This window comes from Rutilus rutilus, assembly GCF_951802725.1.
Source record: "Rutilus rutilus genome assembly, chromosome: 18".
Lineage (NCBI taxonomy): Eukaryota > Metazoa > Chordata > Actinopteri > Cypriniformes > Leuciscidae > Rutilus > Rutilus rutilus.
Window position 1 is genome coordinate 6360789 of NC_140231.1, and position 17328 is coordinate 6378116.

The 17328-nt window shown below is 38.1% G+C and overlaps 1 protein-coding gene across 1 annotated transcript in view; it reads right to left on the bottom strand.

Moving 5' to 3' along the window:
* Positions 1–4362: 4362 nt before the first annotated feature.
* The window catches only part of kctd16b (potassium channel tetramerization domain containing 16b), a gene marked incomplete at both ends in the record, with an annotated part of 108877 nt that continues 95911 nt past the window's right edge, over positions 4363–17328 (bottom strand). Inside the window, one exon of the mRNA XM_084387328.1 lies at positions 4363–4823. Coding sequence (XP_084243454.1) covers positions 4363–4823 — 461 coding nt within the window. The remainder of the gene's footprint in view (positions 4824–17328) is intronic.

Consider the following 17328-nt stretch of genomic DNA (forward strand, 5'->3'; position numbering starts at 1 on the left):
GGACAAAACGTGAAAGTTTTGGCCAGGAGTGGGATAAAATCTAACATATTTTTGCTGGGAGCGGTACATAATCTTGCGAGATTAAAAAATCCTCTAATACGGAAAACAAACACCAAACTGTAACTAATAACAGTATGGATTCAGTCAGGTTTACTGAATGGATACTACTGTTTGTGTCACCTTAGCCCCTTTCACACAGAGATTCCGGAAAATACACGGATAAAGTGACCCGGGATTTGACCCGGGTTCGTTTGATTTTGGCTCATTCACACTGCCAGTGATTTTCCGGAATCAGAGAGCGCGTTCACACACAACCCGTAAAAATCCCGTAAAGACGTGACATCGATGTGTCTTGAAATGTCTCAGCAGCGTCTTAAGTTTGCTTATGAGCTGCGATCTCTCTCTCTCTCTCTCGCTTGTGCCACGCTTGTGCATTTTTTAACCTTTAACATAAACTTGCGCTTAACGTACCGTTTCACAGCTGGCGAACGATCCCGGCTTCAGCGTCATCACTACGTACACGGCATTATTACGGCTTTTGTTCACACAGCGCGCGTTCCGGAACTGAACACGGCAATGTTACTTGGTCCCCAACACGGCATAGATCCCGGCATAAATCCCGGGTCGAGTTTGCGTTCACACAGAAGGCGCTCTGGCAATTTGCCGGCAATTTCCCGGGTTCAAAGCGCTGTGTGAAAGGGGCTCTTGTGTGTCACTTTAAATAAAAAAGTGAGAAGTTTATTCCACATTATGTTGATTTAAAAAAAAAATCTATATTACATAAGATTGTGTTGATAAAAAGGTTTAAATGGAATTTTTACTGTATTTTTGGGCAGGTGTGAATACTGTAACCTATTAGATTTGTGTGGATTTTGCACTGCTTTTGCATGCAGAATGAAAGAGGCCTTGTTTCTAGTAATCAGTTCAAAATGAATGTGTAAATGCTACAATACGCAGCACAATAACAGTCAATATTTGATATTTACTGTAAACCACTGCTAGTGTAAATGCCCCTTTAAATGGAAGAGACAACTTTTAACGCAGTCTATTTTATCATGTTGTGGCTAGCTAAGATATGGCGTAACTCTTTAACCATAAGCACAAAATTTCACTGGATTTTCACTAAGTAGCCGGCATTATAATCGGAATGCCATTAATGTCATCGCTGAATTTACAATTTAATCAAATGAAACTATATTGATTTCCCTTGTGAAGAAGTACACTTTTGCATACTTATTACGGAAGTATATACTTTCAAATAACTGAAGGTAATGTATGCGGTTTAATTTGTTTAATTAATTGAAGCTAATTTACAATTAAATAAAACAATTATTACAGTGATATTTAGTATACATAAGTGTTTGACTGATAGTTAGTTAAACATAAGAGTGCCTTTATGACCCACTTAAGTACATCTTTAAATGTAATTTCATAATTACTTCCATTGTCTTTAAAATACGTATATTTAAATACAAGTGTACTTTAATGACATTTCCATTGAAACCTGTGTCATGTATTTAAATATATTTGGCATTACACAATTTTAATGATCAAGTGTCATTTTAGTACATATATATATATCAACTTTAAATATATGATCAAATAACACACTGCAGTTTAAACAAGTACTTTACGTGTGTTATTAGTTAACATTAAAACTAATTAAGCACATTAAAAGTGCTTGTTTTAAAGCATGACAAAAGTGTATTAAAACATAATGATTTAAAGTCAAACAGTTAAAATTCGCCATTATTAAAAAGTGCACTTAAAAGTATACTTAAGTGCATGTTATAAGAAACATAGTCAAGAAGGTACAATTAAGTGGCCTTTTATATTGTCAGCAAGTACTGTGTGTGTATATGTGTATACATATATATATATATATATATATATATATATATATATATATATATATATATATATACACACACAAGTACACATTGATTAAGCACACTTTTTCACAAGGGCTCTCTGTCTGGCTACCATAAAAATAGCTTTTAGCAAAGCCTTTGACAAGTACTTCCTGGTAAAAATGGCAGTGAGTTTGTGCTTTAGATGAGTTGTGCTCATGTGTTACATGTAACAGCTCAACTTTAACTTCCACAATGAGCTCTTTTCCCATTATCTTACTCTAGTTTCATATGGTGCTTATTTATTATATAAATATTAACATATATAATTGCCATTAATCCAATGGATTCCAAACACTTTTAATTGTAGCTGTCTTGAGTGGTTAAAGAATAATCTCTTACAGTTTACAAGTGCAATTCATATAACATACATTTTATTATCATGTTATTTACAAGTGATTTGCAATGCTATTATTTGACAGTACGGATAGTGTTTGGAATAGAGCAGGAAACCTGTGCAATGCAATAAAATAATGACTTTACTGTTTCCTTTAAGTACCCAGATAATAAATAATATATATTCTATTTAACATGCTATTCTCTCTGCCCTTTAATTTCATATAAATAGACTTCTTGAAATGGGAATGAGAGGCTTGAGGCTACATTTTGATTAGCACCCAATGTATCTTAATTTATATTTTAATTCAAAAGGCTACTTTGAGAAAAGAAAGTTCACAAGCCGTGTCTGTCATTTACCCCCCAAACGTTCAAAATCAATTTCATCACAAGCGTGCATCTGGAGTCCATCACACTTCACACAGTGAGGTTACAACAATATTACTATATATGGTAATACATTTAGGTTATTATCTAAAACCAGAGAAAATAAATGTGATGTTTTAATTATTTTTTTTAATGAAATAAATAGATATTTTTTTTCTAGTTAACAATAAATGCTCAGCACAGAAAATGGAATGCTAATCAAAAGGTCCACATCTTATGCATTATATCTGTGAAGATTTACCTCTCTTTTAACATCCAGTCACATTTTTGAATATATAACATTAAAAAAAATTTTTTTAGGTAAACTTAGGTTAAGGCTGTTCATCACAGGCAGTTAAGGTATAATATATAGGAAATTAGCAGGGGAAAAGAATGGAAAATAAATTATGCAAGTGACAGATCATTTATTCCCTTTTCCATAATTATCAGTTGTAATTAACATTGGTATCAGTTATTTGAATATAAATGTATGGCATTAATATAAATCTGTAGTTATTAATCCATACCCCTTACACTGAAGTCTGTCTAGTATCGTTTGAAAATAAATAAAGCTCAATAGCAGCAAGTTATGATGCTTATATTGGTTGCAAAATGATTAAGTTAAACGAAACTAAAATTTAAATAGAATTAAAGATACATTAAAAAATATAAAGGCTATCTAAGCTGCTTGGTATTGATGTGTCTAAAAACATGATGTTTATTAGGGATTGTTTTCATTATTAACCATTACATACACCAATACGTTTCCACTGAATTATCGTCAGCTGTATATAGGTCTCATTATGTCTAACAGTCCTTCCGGAACATATTATCAAAGCCATCCATTTCTCAAATTCGCTCAGTATTGTTATTGATGGAATGAATACAGCAGCAAAAATGTCTTCTGCAAAACCGATCGCACAACCCTAAACTATGTCCGTGTTGTTCGGTGTGCGATTGCTTTCAGAATGTATCCCTAATATCGTATTTCTTTTCCTGTCAAATGGTTTTTCCAAACATTTAGTGTTTAACCTTTTGACCTCAAGAGTAAGCCATCATCCACTCCCATTTGGTTTCAGGCAGCAGTTTCAAAGCCTTTATGTCATGCTATTGAGTTTCCACCCTCATCCCTGTTATGTCGTGACCATATGTGGAGAGGTCTTTACAGCCACTGATTGTGGCTTAGCTGAGGTACGGAAATGGAACGTGGAGAATCCGAAAAAGGGAAAACACGTTTGGCTCCATGGTCTCCTGTGCTTCTCAGAGTGTTGAAATGGAAACCCACTCACACGTCCGCCAAGGCAGTGGCTATTCTTAGAAAGGGCACAGTTGGGACCACATGCATTATTTATGAGGTGGATACACATTCATCTTTCAACCTCTGGGCCACCTCAACTCAATCGCTGTGCCACTAACATACCGAGGTCAAAAATTCAGTTGTAACAAACACACAATTACACACACATTTGTGTAGCTCAGCAGGGGAAAACGAAACCAAAGAGACAAGTAGCTGTGTGTCTTTCGAAAACGCTTGCGTCTCTCTGGAACTCTACAAAAATGCAGGTGTTTACAAGTAAACAATTAGCATTCAAGCAGATAAAGTGGTCGCTCGGGTTATCGACCGACATTGACAAGAAAGTCAGAGGCAGTAGTAGTGTGGAGTGTACTAGCAATAGTAGTTGTAGTAGTGAACACGTACATTATTGTAGCTTGCGCTTAAGGTTTGAAAACGGTTGAAACCCGCCGTCCCTCAAAGACGGTATTTGCGCAGGAGGTCGGCCTGCCACATGTACTTGCGCTCGGGAAAATGCTCAGGAATCTTGATCTTGCGGAAGTCCTTGATGCATTTGTCCAGTTCCTCTTCCACAGTCAACTTTTCTTTCGCTGGCCGTTTCTTGCAGGTGCTGGTGTCCCGGGAACTTGCGGTGAGCGTCCGGAGGAGGTCGCTCTTGCGGTGCTGCTCGGACTGCTGCTGCTGCAGGAGATGCTGAACGGGGCCTTTCTTTGGAGGCCTGTCCAATGTTTGCACGTGTGTCTGCCGGCTGACCGGGCCACGGATGACGGTGCCTTGCGGGGAGCTGGCCTCGGAGTGGCTCTCCGAGCTGGAGGTGGAGAGCTCGTTGAATGAGGTTCCGCTCTCACCTTCGCCTTCACCTTTGTGACCCTTGCAGCAGCAGTCGCAAGGTGGAGATGACCAGCGAGATGGGCCACCTGGAAAAGAGAAGAGAAGAGTTCAAACAAGGCCTGAAGGTATTTGTTTTCAGGGTGACATAGACTATGGGTGTGTTTACATGCACATTCTTACGCTTAAGCCGATTACGCTTAATGGCCCGGTTTCACAGACAGGGCTTAGATTAAGCCAGGTGCAGGCCTTAGTACATTTAAGACATTTAAGTAGCTTTTTAAAAAATGCCTTAAAAAAAAAAAAAAAAAAAAAAACATTACTGGTGTGTGCATCTTGAGACAAAACAATGGCACTGACATATTTTAAGATATATCAGTGCAAGTTGCTTTCAGTTAAAACAGCTCCAACATGCATTTTAGTCTAAGACTAGGCTTATACCTTGTCTGTGAAACCAAGGGAATATGCTGACAATGCATGGAGTCAATGCATTAACCTGTTTTCCTTTATCAGAGTAAGGTCATAAACGACTTGAGCATAAACCGATCGACAGCTAGATTTTTGCCCTTTACTCTGATTTTGCTCAGCATGTAAACACCTTAACGCTAGGTTCACACCGGACCCCGAAGCGACGCGGAACGGAAAATCACGCGCGGTCCGGCGCCTGCCTGTTCACACCAGACACGTATTCTCCGCGGCGGTCGACAAGCGCTTCTGCTCAGTTGTTGTTTATTCAGAGCTGTTTTTTACATCATGGGTAAGTAAATAACCTCATAAAATGAATACACCATGTTTATGTAACCAAGAAGTTTGTACACTCCCGTTGCTCTGTGTGTGCATGTGCGTGCGTGTGTGTGTTGTGTTTTTTCTTTGTTTGTTTTCATCTTTCTAGTCTGTTTAGATACACAAATATGATCGCATTTGTCACTCGCGGTATTTTAATTTGAAAATTGCTTATATTTTGACAATTGACCGGATTGTCTCGTGTTTCTTGTTGTGACTTACTGCCGAAATGGACGCGGATCACTCGCGGCTCGCGCAAAAAATAGACCAGACGCCGAAACTGGCGCTTCACGGCGCGGGCCGGCCGCGGCGGGCCGCGGCGCTCCGCGTCTGGTGTGAACGACACCATAGGTTAACATGAGCGCCGAAAGGAAGCGGCCTCCGTTCCGTGCCGCTTCCACGACGCTTGGGCGTCCGGTGTGAACCTAGCGTAACATGCATTGTAATCTACTTACTGAACTGTGTATGTCTGGCTATGTCAAGTCAAATCAAGTCAAGTCACCTTTATTTACCGTATATAGTGCTTTATACAAGATTGTTTCAAAGCAGCTTCACAGTACAGTCAGGGATGGGCATTATTTCAGATAGATTAATTTAAAAAACTAAATGCTAATTTATATTTTGTATTTTAAAAAATCTAATGAATTTTGTATTTGAATACATACAGGTTTAGTATTTTAGAATTTTCAAAATACATAAAATACGTTGTGCCAGTCACCCTCTTTATTAGGCTTCTGATTTCCTGTATCAACTAGTTCAGGCCTTCCAATGCCAACTTTCATGCAAGCGAGCTGCAGCTGCTGTACGGCTCCATATAGCATTGGGTGAGCGAATTTTCTGCTTTAATAAGGAATAAGACAAGGTGAGGATGTCTACTTGTTGATTAAGGTTTAAATGGAACATAATTCAGATTTGCCTTCAGTTAACATGAAGGAATAAAAGAGCAATCAAGAGTCGGTCTTGATAGTTAATCGGTTATTGGTTTTATCATCTAGCTAGAGAAGCATTATTGCTTCCAAGGACTATAAAATGTGAATTGATTTAACTTTGTCTATATCATTTATATATCGCCGTATGGAAGTATGTCCTTGCAGCTTTTAGTGGGCAGGAGTTATTGACCTGTTAGAAGCGTTAAAAGGAACATGGATGAATGAGTAATAAAGAGCTGGATGTGCCTTATGTAAAAATTAAAGAGTCATTAAAAGAGTAATTCATTTAATTGTCAGCAGGGGGGTTGAGCCAAAAATGAAAATAAATGCTGGATCTAATCACAAGCAGTTTCTTTAATGAAAACAAACGCAACTAAACTAAACACTTCTCGGATACTCGGGACACAAAAATTCGGCGAACAGAACAACTTCTTATTAAAGACAAGAGCAGACAACGAACAGAACAAACACAGGGCTATTTATACAAAAGCAGAATAATGAATGGAAATGAGAAACAGGTGTAGCAACTTAATCAACCAATGAATCACCATAGAAACAAATGCAAGCATAGGAAACAGAACAGAAAACAGTCCAAAACCAACTCAAAGTCCAACTGAAGCAAACATAAACATAGACCAGACATGACACTTGCCTTTAATAATTGCTTTAGAACTTTTTTACATATATATAGTTAGCCTAGTATTAGTTTTTCTGGTATTGAGAATAGTAAAATGTCACTGGTATCTAAATGTTTGGTATCATAATATATATATATATATATATATATATATATATATATATATATATATATATATATATATATATATATATATATATATATATTATTTTTTTTTTATTTATTATAAAAAAAAAAAGTTCCCAGAGTTTTAGATGTGATTTATTTAGTAGTGTTCGCCACAAGTAATAGGCTAGTGTATTTTAAACTGTAACTGTACTGTATTTGTATGTAAATACATTTTCCCACACGATGCTCCTGAGGATTCATCTATGAAATTGTCTCACCACCAGTGCAGAGCTGCTCAATATTGGCAGCAGGTGTGTGTGATGCATCTGCACGCACAGTGAGGCCAAGACCTATGGACAACAGCCTGGTGCCAAGAAGGGCCGCAAAGAAGCCCCTTCTCTCCAAGACAAACAACAAGGACAGACTGAAATTCAGCAGGAACTACAAGGATTGTACAGCTGATGAAACCTCCTTCTGTCTTTTTGGGACATCTGTAAAATGTATTGTCCGGAGAAGAAAAGGTGAACGCTACCATGAGTCCTGTGTCAGGCCAACAGTGAATCATCCTGAGACCATCCTTGTGTGTGGTTGCTTTTCATCCAAGGGAATGGGCTCTCTAACAATTCTGCTCAAAACACTGCCATGAATAAAGAAGGGTATTAAAACATCCTGCAAGAGCAACTTCTTCCAATGATCCAGGATCAATTTTGTGATGATCCATGCATTTTCCATCATGATGAAGCAGTATTTCACAAGGCCAGAGTGATAATCAAGAGGCTCGGAGATCATTACATTTAAATTTTGAATCTGTGGCCAGACAACTCCCTGGATCTTAATCCCATAGAGAATATGTGGTCAATCCTCAAAAAGTATGTGGACAAGCAAAAGTCCACAAACTGTGATCAACTCCGAGCACTAACAAGGAAAGAATGGATCACCATCAGTCAGGATTTGGCCTAGAAGCTGATATCCAGCATGCCAGAGCGAATTGCAGAGGTTAAGAAAAGGTTCAACACTGCAAATATTGACTTGTGTTGGACAATAAAAGCCTTTAAAACTTTAAACTTAAAAGCAGCAAACCTTGAAAAACAAAATGTATGTCACTGCCAATACTTTTGTCACCGGCTGTATTAAACAGGAAAATGATGCAAACTTAATCAAATGTGAGTCACATTTAAATTCTGCTGTAAAGCAGCTCTAAAAAAGTGACATTATTCAGCTCAAGTCAGTTGAGAGTGTGATGGATTTTTAATAGATAAGATAGTAAACTATATTTTAAACTAACCATGATTCTAACAATTCTAACATATAAACCTTACTTCCCCTTCTAGGTCTAACAGTCTAACAACTTTGGACAAAATGTACCAAAACGTTCTGTTCTTTGTCTATTTGTATTATGGAAAATTCTCAAGTGCTGACCATGACAAAATAAAAATAAAAAGTCGTTATTATGTCATGATATATTGAGTAATCAACTTTTAACCCTTTACAATTATATGTTTGCTTATGCCAGTAACATAGGGTAAAAAGGTGGGGGCTTGCTTTACCAATTGAACCAATCAAATTGTAGGGAAATTATGTAATGTATCATGTCATTTTTGCCCATTCTCCTTTTCTATAAAAACTGTTGTATTCGTGTTTACTGGTGGGATTCTCTCTGAAATTTGTCCGAGATCCTCCGGTCGTGCTTCTTCTTGGGGGAGTGTGGCGAGCAGGACGAGGCCGAGGGCCGTGAGAGAGCGGCACGAATGATTACTCTGATGAGCGACACCTGCGCGACGCACCTGTCTCGTATCTCTCACGGAGGACCGGAAGCATAAAGGAGGAGCGACGACAGTGAAGAGCGAGAGAGGACAGGCCTGGACTTATGTTGTGGTTTTTTATATTTTGTTATGTGACCGCAGTCGTCCGTAAGGGGCTGCTGTCTTTTACTTTCGTTTTTGTATTTGTGTTATTTTTATCATTAAATATGTCTGAATGTTCGCCGGTTCCCGCCTCCTTCTTCCCATAACAACATACCGCGTTACAGGGAGATTCTCTGAGAACTGCTTGGAATCTCTCCCGGCTGTGATTAAAGCATTTAAAGGACATTTGCTGAAGTCTGTCTGTTATTATTGCTGCACAGCAAGTTAGTTAGGGGAACAAGTTAGGGTAAGGAACTCGAAGCCAGTTGTCGACTGTAGACGCAAGAGCTAGAGTATAAAGATTATTGGGTTTCGATTGCAAACGCCACAGATATATTTATTAAGTGTCGACTGTAGACGCTTGGGTGTCGTCTGGAGACGCCCTAGGTAAATTTATTCATTAAGTGTCGACTGTAGATGCTTGGGTGTCGATTGGAGACGCCCCAGGTAATTATGTTCCAGGTACATAGTTAGGTTTAGGGAAAAATCTACCACAAGAGTTTGTTCAGTTCAGAACAATAACTGTATAAAGTTCATCAATGGATGAGTTCAATTCAGTTATAAGCAGCTCTACATAAGACAATAGTGTCGTTATTCAGCTCTAGTCAGTGCAATGTTGATTCATTTCAATTCAATAACAGTGTCGATGTTGCAGAATTTGGGCCCTATCTTGCACCCAGCGCAATTGACTTTGTACACTGACGCATGTATCATTCCTATTTTGCACCCGCGCAAAGCGGACTTTTCCCTCCACAGAAGCACGTCGGTTAACTAAGAAATACACTTGCGCTCCCGGGGCGGTTCAGCGCAAAGAGGAGGCGTGTTCCGGCGCAAATGTTCCCTCATGCTATTTTACAGGTTTAGAAAACAATTGCGCCACTGACCGAAAAAAAAAAAACAGTTTAAAGTCAGTGGCGCGTTGCGCATGATATTCATATGCTATTTTAAGGGCGCATGCTTGGCCTTAATCAATGTAGCGTGTGCACAACGCGCATACACTTTGATTCTCTCATCTACACACAGACGCAGCAGTTATCATTTTTGCAAATCATACATTATTACGATAGATAGATAGATAGATAGATAGATAGATAGATAGATAGATAGATAGATAGATAGATAGATAGATAGACATTTTATTATAAAAGCATACATCTAGCTTACACATTTACCCAAATTATCATACGCCTGTTTAACCGAAGTTAATTTGGGTGTGTTTCTCCATCCCCAACGTCCCTGACGGGAACGTCGGTCTCCTCGGCCTTGAACCGCTCCTCGCGTGCTCCTGGCAAATCCGCCGTTATAATAGGAATCCGCTTTAGAACAAGCGCGCCTGCTCTTAAAGGGAATGTGAGATGTCGCTCTGATTGGTTTATTTCACGTTACGCCCAAACCACACCTATGAATAATGAAGGTTTGCTGTCACCACGGGGAATAAGTCTTGTAAACTTGTTTTACTTGTGTTGCCAGGTTGTTGGTTTGCATGTTAGCTGGGACGTGTTAATTAAAATAAGCAGATTTTTGGGAGTTATCAATGCTCAATGTTTAGTACTGCTTACTGCATGCTGTGCCGTATATGTTGTACTACTGCCCACTGTTTTTGAGAAATAGTGTAGGGTAGCATTCTGTAAGCAATAATAAATGTTGGCAGAAGCAGGAAGTGAGCCACAGTTTTGAGCGCAGCAACAATATGATCATGTTGCAGTCGATGTGCCTGCGGTCTGATCAATGCAAGGACACAGCATACAATTAAATACCTGTTACCAAATTCATTTCCATTTTTTTTTTTTTTTTTTTTTTTAAATAAATGTCTCTTCGAGCTTATATGAGATGGGAATAGGGCGAAGAATGGGTTTGGAAAAAGGCCAATTCGAACTTGGCTAAATCCACCATCCTTTCTCTCCAAGCCACTGCTCCTGTTTCTAACAGTAGTATGCTGTTGTCACATTAACTCATAGTATTGGGTGCGAGAACAATTAAGTTATTCTGGAAATAGTGTTACAGTATGTCTGAAAACCCATGCGGTGAAAGCATTGATCATCTTAGCATTAGTACAATAAGGCTTAATCCACAAAAGCATAATATGTCAACTACAAAGCACGACAACCAGGAGTACGAGACAGACAACATTCAGTATTCACCTAACAGAGTGAAGCCAATTATACAGGCTGTGTTTTCTAAGGCCTGTCACTGATGAACTATGTCTGTTATTCTCCACCACACTGATCTGTGCTATTTCACAACACTGATCCATGTCAGATTTTTAATTATGCAACCTCAATCCATTTGCATTTAATTATGCAAATGAAAGTTGGGGTGTCAAAAATGATTCACAGCGAGAGTGGCGGCACTTGATCAAGCCCATTAGCTGCCTATATGAGTGTTTATGCTCAAAGTCAGGGCCACATAGTTATAATTAACTATAATATAAAAGGTAATTGTGCAGTTGTGCCCACATTTAGCAATCTAGATTTGGCAAGCATAAATGATCATTTTCCACTGTGAAACACAACAGTATGGCACATAAAATATCCTACACTAGGTATACACTTAAAAGTTTTGAATAATTTATATATTTTTTATATAGTAATAATAATAATAATAAATTGTATTTATTTGGCGCCTTTCTGGACACTCAAGGTCGCCTATATATATTTTTTATGTTTTTGAAATAAGTATCTTATGCTCACTAAGGCTGCCTGCATCTATTTGATAACCAGCAGAAACAGTAATATTGTGAAATATTACTATTTAAAATAACCGCTTTCTATTTGAATATATTTTAAAATGTAATTTTTTCCTGTGATATCCATTTGTTTGTTACAAAAGTATTAACAAAATGTTACGAAAGAGTTTCCACTCACAAAAAAAACCCCTGTTTTCAACATTTATAATAATAAGAACCATTATTAATAATTGAGTAATGATCACATGTTAAAATATATTAAAATAGAAAACAGTTTTTATAAATTGTAATAATAGTTCACAATATTACTGTTTTGACTGTACTTTTGATCAAATAAATACAGCCTTGGTGAGCATACAGGTATGAAAATTCTTTTAAAAACATTAAAAAAAATCTTAATAATTCCAAACGTTTGGCCAGTAGTGCAGATAAACCTACAAAGTTCACTGAGGCTGTTTGTTAAATAAATAAAATGTCTTTAGACTAAGATTCAACCTGTTTATGTAATCATAAGATGTTCTTAACAGTCCAACACATCAGTTTTGCACCTTCAACTGTATATTTATCAAAGCATCACAAAATGTCAGCTCTAAATATATTCAGAATTTTTATTTATAGGCCATTAAGGATTAACAGTTCACAAGGTGCATAATCATGCAAAGCCGCAAATCCCAGAAAGATGTTGCTGCTGTGAAACTATTTGGTATCGCTATTGATCCCACACCAGCAATAGAGACCTTGTATTGCCAAACACTGCAATAAAACTATTGTGCTGAGTTGCAAAAACAGACGTCAAGCCTCTAGGATCCACCTCAAGCAAATATAATTAGGTATAAATATGATTTTAAGATTAAAACACCGACTCCCTTTTGCAATAACATCAGAGGGAGACAATATGCCAATAATAGTCCTCAAAACAATCTTTATGGGACAACAAAAAATTACAGGAAGTTGTGTTTCTCATTATGTGGCAGAGTCTGCTCTGGAATTCATTTGTGTCACTCTGTATAAAAAGGGACCTTTGATCGATGAGTCGAGGCCTTGATAATTGGTGTTTTGAAAAATGGTCCAGCAAAACAGCTAAATCAGCCGGTGGCCAATTTTCTTGTCTAAACGGAATTAACAGGATGTTGCAAAGCAGTGTTGACAAATGCCAAGCATTTAAAAGCCTCAGTGAATAATATAGTCGGCCATGGGTAAATGTTGGATAAGTGCATTGATGTACTGGATACATTTGTGTCCCTTCTTTAAAGTCGTTGCATGCGTTGAGTGTGTGTGTGTGTGTGTTTTTGGAGCCTAACAGTCACTTTGAACTTTTGTTCTATATAAAAAGAAAGTGTTTGAAGATTCTTCTAAAATTCTCCTTTTGAGTTCCATTCTTTAGTATGCACTTCTGAGATGGAAACAGGACAAAATCACTAATGACAGTAAACCCTTACTGTAGGCTTTCCCATTAGTGATTTTGTCCTGTTTCCATCTCAGAAGTGCATACTAAGGAATGTTAGTAACGAGAATCCTTGATAGCCGGACTTGTTTAAAAAAAGCTCTTACGTGATAATTACATTCTTTTAGAGAGCTCTTCTCCCTAAAAGCTGTGCACTTATGCTCTAGTGCTCATGAAGGAGAGGTGGGGTGTGGGGGGCTTGTCCCTGTCAGAGTCTTTATTATGAAATATGAGCCTCTAATGCAGCCACACTGTGAGGAAAGAAAAACCTGTACACCTCTGTAAACTGGAGAAAGACATATGGATTATCATGTTTACTTCAAATGTCTTTAGAGAGAAGTATTATATTTCATATTTTTACCCAAAATACGATGGAGGAAGCATTACTGAGCACTATAAACACGTTATAGAATTGTATAGTGATTATAATCACTGTATAGAATACTATAAAATAATATATTGTCTGCCTTGTGCTATGATAAGAATTCACATGAGCTAACAAAAGGAAGTTATCCCTTTTGACTGGTACTATAGATAGATAGATGATAGATAGATAGATAGATAGATAGATAGATAGATAGATAGATAGATAGATAGATAGATAGATAGATAGATAGATAGATAGATAGATAGATAGATAGATAGATAGATAGATAGATAGATAGCCAGATAGATATAGATAAAACAGTTTTTAGAAAACCTAACGGCTCACTGAAAAGTGAATTAAAATGATTGCAATTATAATGATTGCTAATGATTAATGTGTCTGCCATCAAAGTCGTTACATATAAAATGCTTAAACCTATTGAGCATTCTATTAGAATACATCATCATGTAATGATTTTACTTTCTCTCACATGATTACCTACAGTAGGGGCACCAGCTAAGGAATTTCACATTATCAGTAAAACAACAATCAAAGACGATTGTAGAATGAATAAAAGGATGCAAATGGGAGGGAGTTTGTCATCTGACCAATCTGAAGGATTTGTGGGATACTGTCAACTTGTAAAACCTCTTCTGCATTTTCAAGACAAGGAAGATGCAAGTGTAATAAAATGCATTTTAACAAAAAAATAATGAACACTGTAAATGTTAAAGCTACAATATGAAAGATTTTTGTAATAAAATATCCAAAAATCACTTGCACCGTGTGATATATTTCCATTGTGTACTTACAATATCCCAAAAGTTCCCAAAGATTTTTAATTTCAGAGAAATTCCAATTTTAAATAATGACTCGTCCCTGTTCACTTGTCGCCTGTCAATGACGTAATATCCGCGTTATCCCTGGTTTCCGCTCGTACTGCCATAGTAACCATGGCGACAGACGTGGACAACTGCGTTATGTCTAGAGGCACGCTCACGCTGTTTTTGTTTCGTTCAAACATTATGGACTATGGCAAGCAGACTTTGGGACAAAAGGAGAATTAAAACGAGGATCAATATCAGCGTGGCGTTTTCGAGATGCCGAGAGCTCGACGTCAGTGACTAACTTCGACTTGACAGAGATGTGCAAATGTAGAGGTGGGCAAATGTAAATAAAACTAATCAAAGTTATATAGCTCAACATGATGAAATGTTAGAATATGATCAGTATGTTATTCTAATGTTGTTCTAGCTTACTACTAGTCACATGCAGCACAACACACAGAATAAGATTATAACTTTCAACACACTCAAATGCTGTTTAGTGAAACAGCGCTGCGTTACCTCACAAGTTTCATTCGTCTACTAAACTGACCAGTGTGAGTAGTAATTCAGCACTTGTGGGTAGTTCGGTAGAATGAAATATCCTTATTCCTTTATATCCGCAGGACTTGCGTGGGGCACTGAAATCTGTCTCTCATTAGCAATCGCGACCGGCTTCATACACAGTCATGTTAAAAACATCAATGTTTTCACTCATTCATAAATATTATTAGATCCTTCGGCATGACAACAAGTTCCAAAATTCCGCTTATGCGTCATCAACCTACGCCTTTGTTATTGTAAGAGGTTAGCGACCCCTAGAGGCTAAAAAAAGGACATATGGTAGCTTTAAAGGAATAAAGTGCATAAGATGAATAAAATTAGTAAGTAATTAAATTGGGTGTGGTTATGGCAGAGTTAGGCTATCTTATGGAAATATAAATTGTTGAAACTAATAAGGTGAAGAACCTTATTATGCATCAAACAAATAAAATAAATTGCTATTAACTAGCATTAGTTATATTACATATAAAGTAAATTAGAAAAGTATATGCTGATAATATACAACAATTCCAAGGTCTCAGGAAAGAGTTTTGGTAAAGTGATATTTACGCTCTACGTGGTCGTGTGAGCAGTACGTCTTCAAGGGTGAGTAATTACTGACAGAATTTTCATTTTTGGGTGAACTAACCCTTTAAAAATCTGGAACATGCAGACGAAGGTTCCTTGAAGTGAGGGTTTGCTCTCAACCTTGTTGCAAATATGTCTGTATGTCTTCTGCCTCTCTAGGTTAAAGGTTGTATCAGCGATTTCAGGCCCAAACATAAATGATCACATTCATCTAATCTTTCCTAACGATCCGCTAGCTGCCCGCCCCATAAGCAGGTCGTCAAAAAAACGCGTCTCTGTAGGCAGCCTAGGCTCTGAGTGTGTTGTGAGGTTTTCGCGTGCGGCCGTCATAGGCAGCCGTGCACGAGCGCAAAACCTCACAACACCCTCCCCCTGTCGGTGATTGGTTGGAACACTATTTATTTTGGTTTTGAGTGGTGGTGAAACCAACTGTTTTTGTGTGCAGATCTCAGAGCCTAGGCTGCCTACAGAGACGCGTTTTTTTGACGGCATGCTTATGGGGCGGGCAGCTAGCGGATCGTTAGGAAAGATTAGATGAATGTGATCATTTATGTTTGGGCCTGAAATCGCTGATACAACCTTTAAAGACTCAGAACTTGGTCAATCCGCTTTTGTCCTCTGGCATGAAGACTTGAAACACGCTGCATCTGTTATTGTCTCGCTAGATGAAGACTCTGAACGCTGTGTGTCTGTTAATGTCTCTTTCCTTACAGACTGGAGACTCAGAACGTGGTAGAAATATGTTTCTGCCTCACAAGCTGTAGACTCAGAGCATGGAATCTGTTGATGTCTCTTTCTTCACAGGCCAGAGACTCAGAACGTTGTATATGCTCCTGTCTCACCTTTACGGGCTGGAGACTCAGAACTTGGTTTATCTGTTTCTGTCTCTCCCCTTACAGGATTGAGACTCAGAACTTGTATCTGCTAATGTCTCACTGGACGAACCAGAGACTCAGAACAACGTTGTATTTGTTATCGTCTAACCTTAACAGGCAAGTGACTCAGACCCAGGAGTTTCTGTTGAAATGATACATTTATCTATTTCCAATGAGAAGGAGATTGCAATCTGGCGCTTCTCCATTCCAGTGTTGTGATTGGCTGCTGGCATCAGAGCGAACACATGCAGAGTGGCCCACCCTTCTTTCCCATGTGGAACTCATTTGTATGATCTAAAGCACACAGTTTGATCAGTGTCTTTTAAAGTTTTAAAGTTACCAATGCATTTTTTTCACTTTCCAAACCATCACCATAATACCAAGTCCAAACAAGATGGAAAAAAATTGAACTGTCATGCATGCATTCATTTGTACATTAACAGCTGAATGTAAAATGTTGCACTACAAATAGCTGTCACTGAGAATACTTAAATTCCTGAATAAGTATGAAATTAATGTCTTGTAGTTTACATCAGTTTTAAGGGAAATAGGAGGAATAAAAAGGGATGGCAGAATGAGAAGAAGAAAAGAACGCAGAACGGGGCACTTAAGCATTCTCCTCTTTTTCTGACGTATTAAAAACCCTTCTGATCTTACTCCTATGACAGTGCGGGCAGCCATACTCGCCTTCCGCTCTTCTCTCCAGGAACTCGTCCCTGAGGAGGGCTCAGACGGTCTAGGAGGAGCCTGCACTCGGCGAGGAATGACCTTCCCAAAGGCGGACGATTGCGCCCACGTCTCTAAACCTGTTCACTACCATCTCAACTGCAGCGCCGAACAGCCCAGAGGGTGAAACAGTGGCATCCAGGAGGATCGCTTTGTCAAAATCCATGATGCCCGACAAAT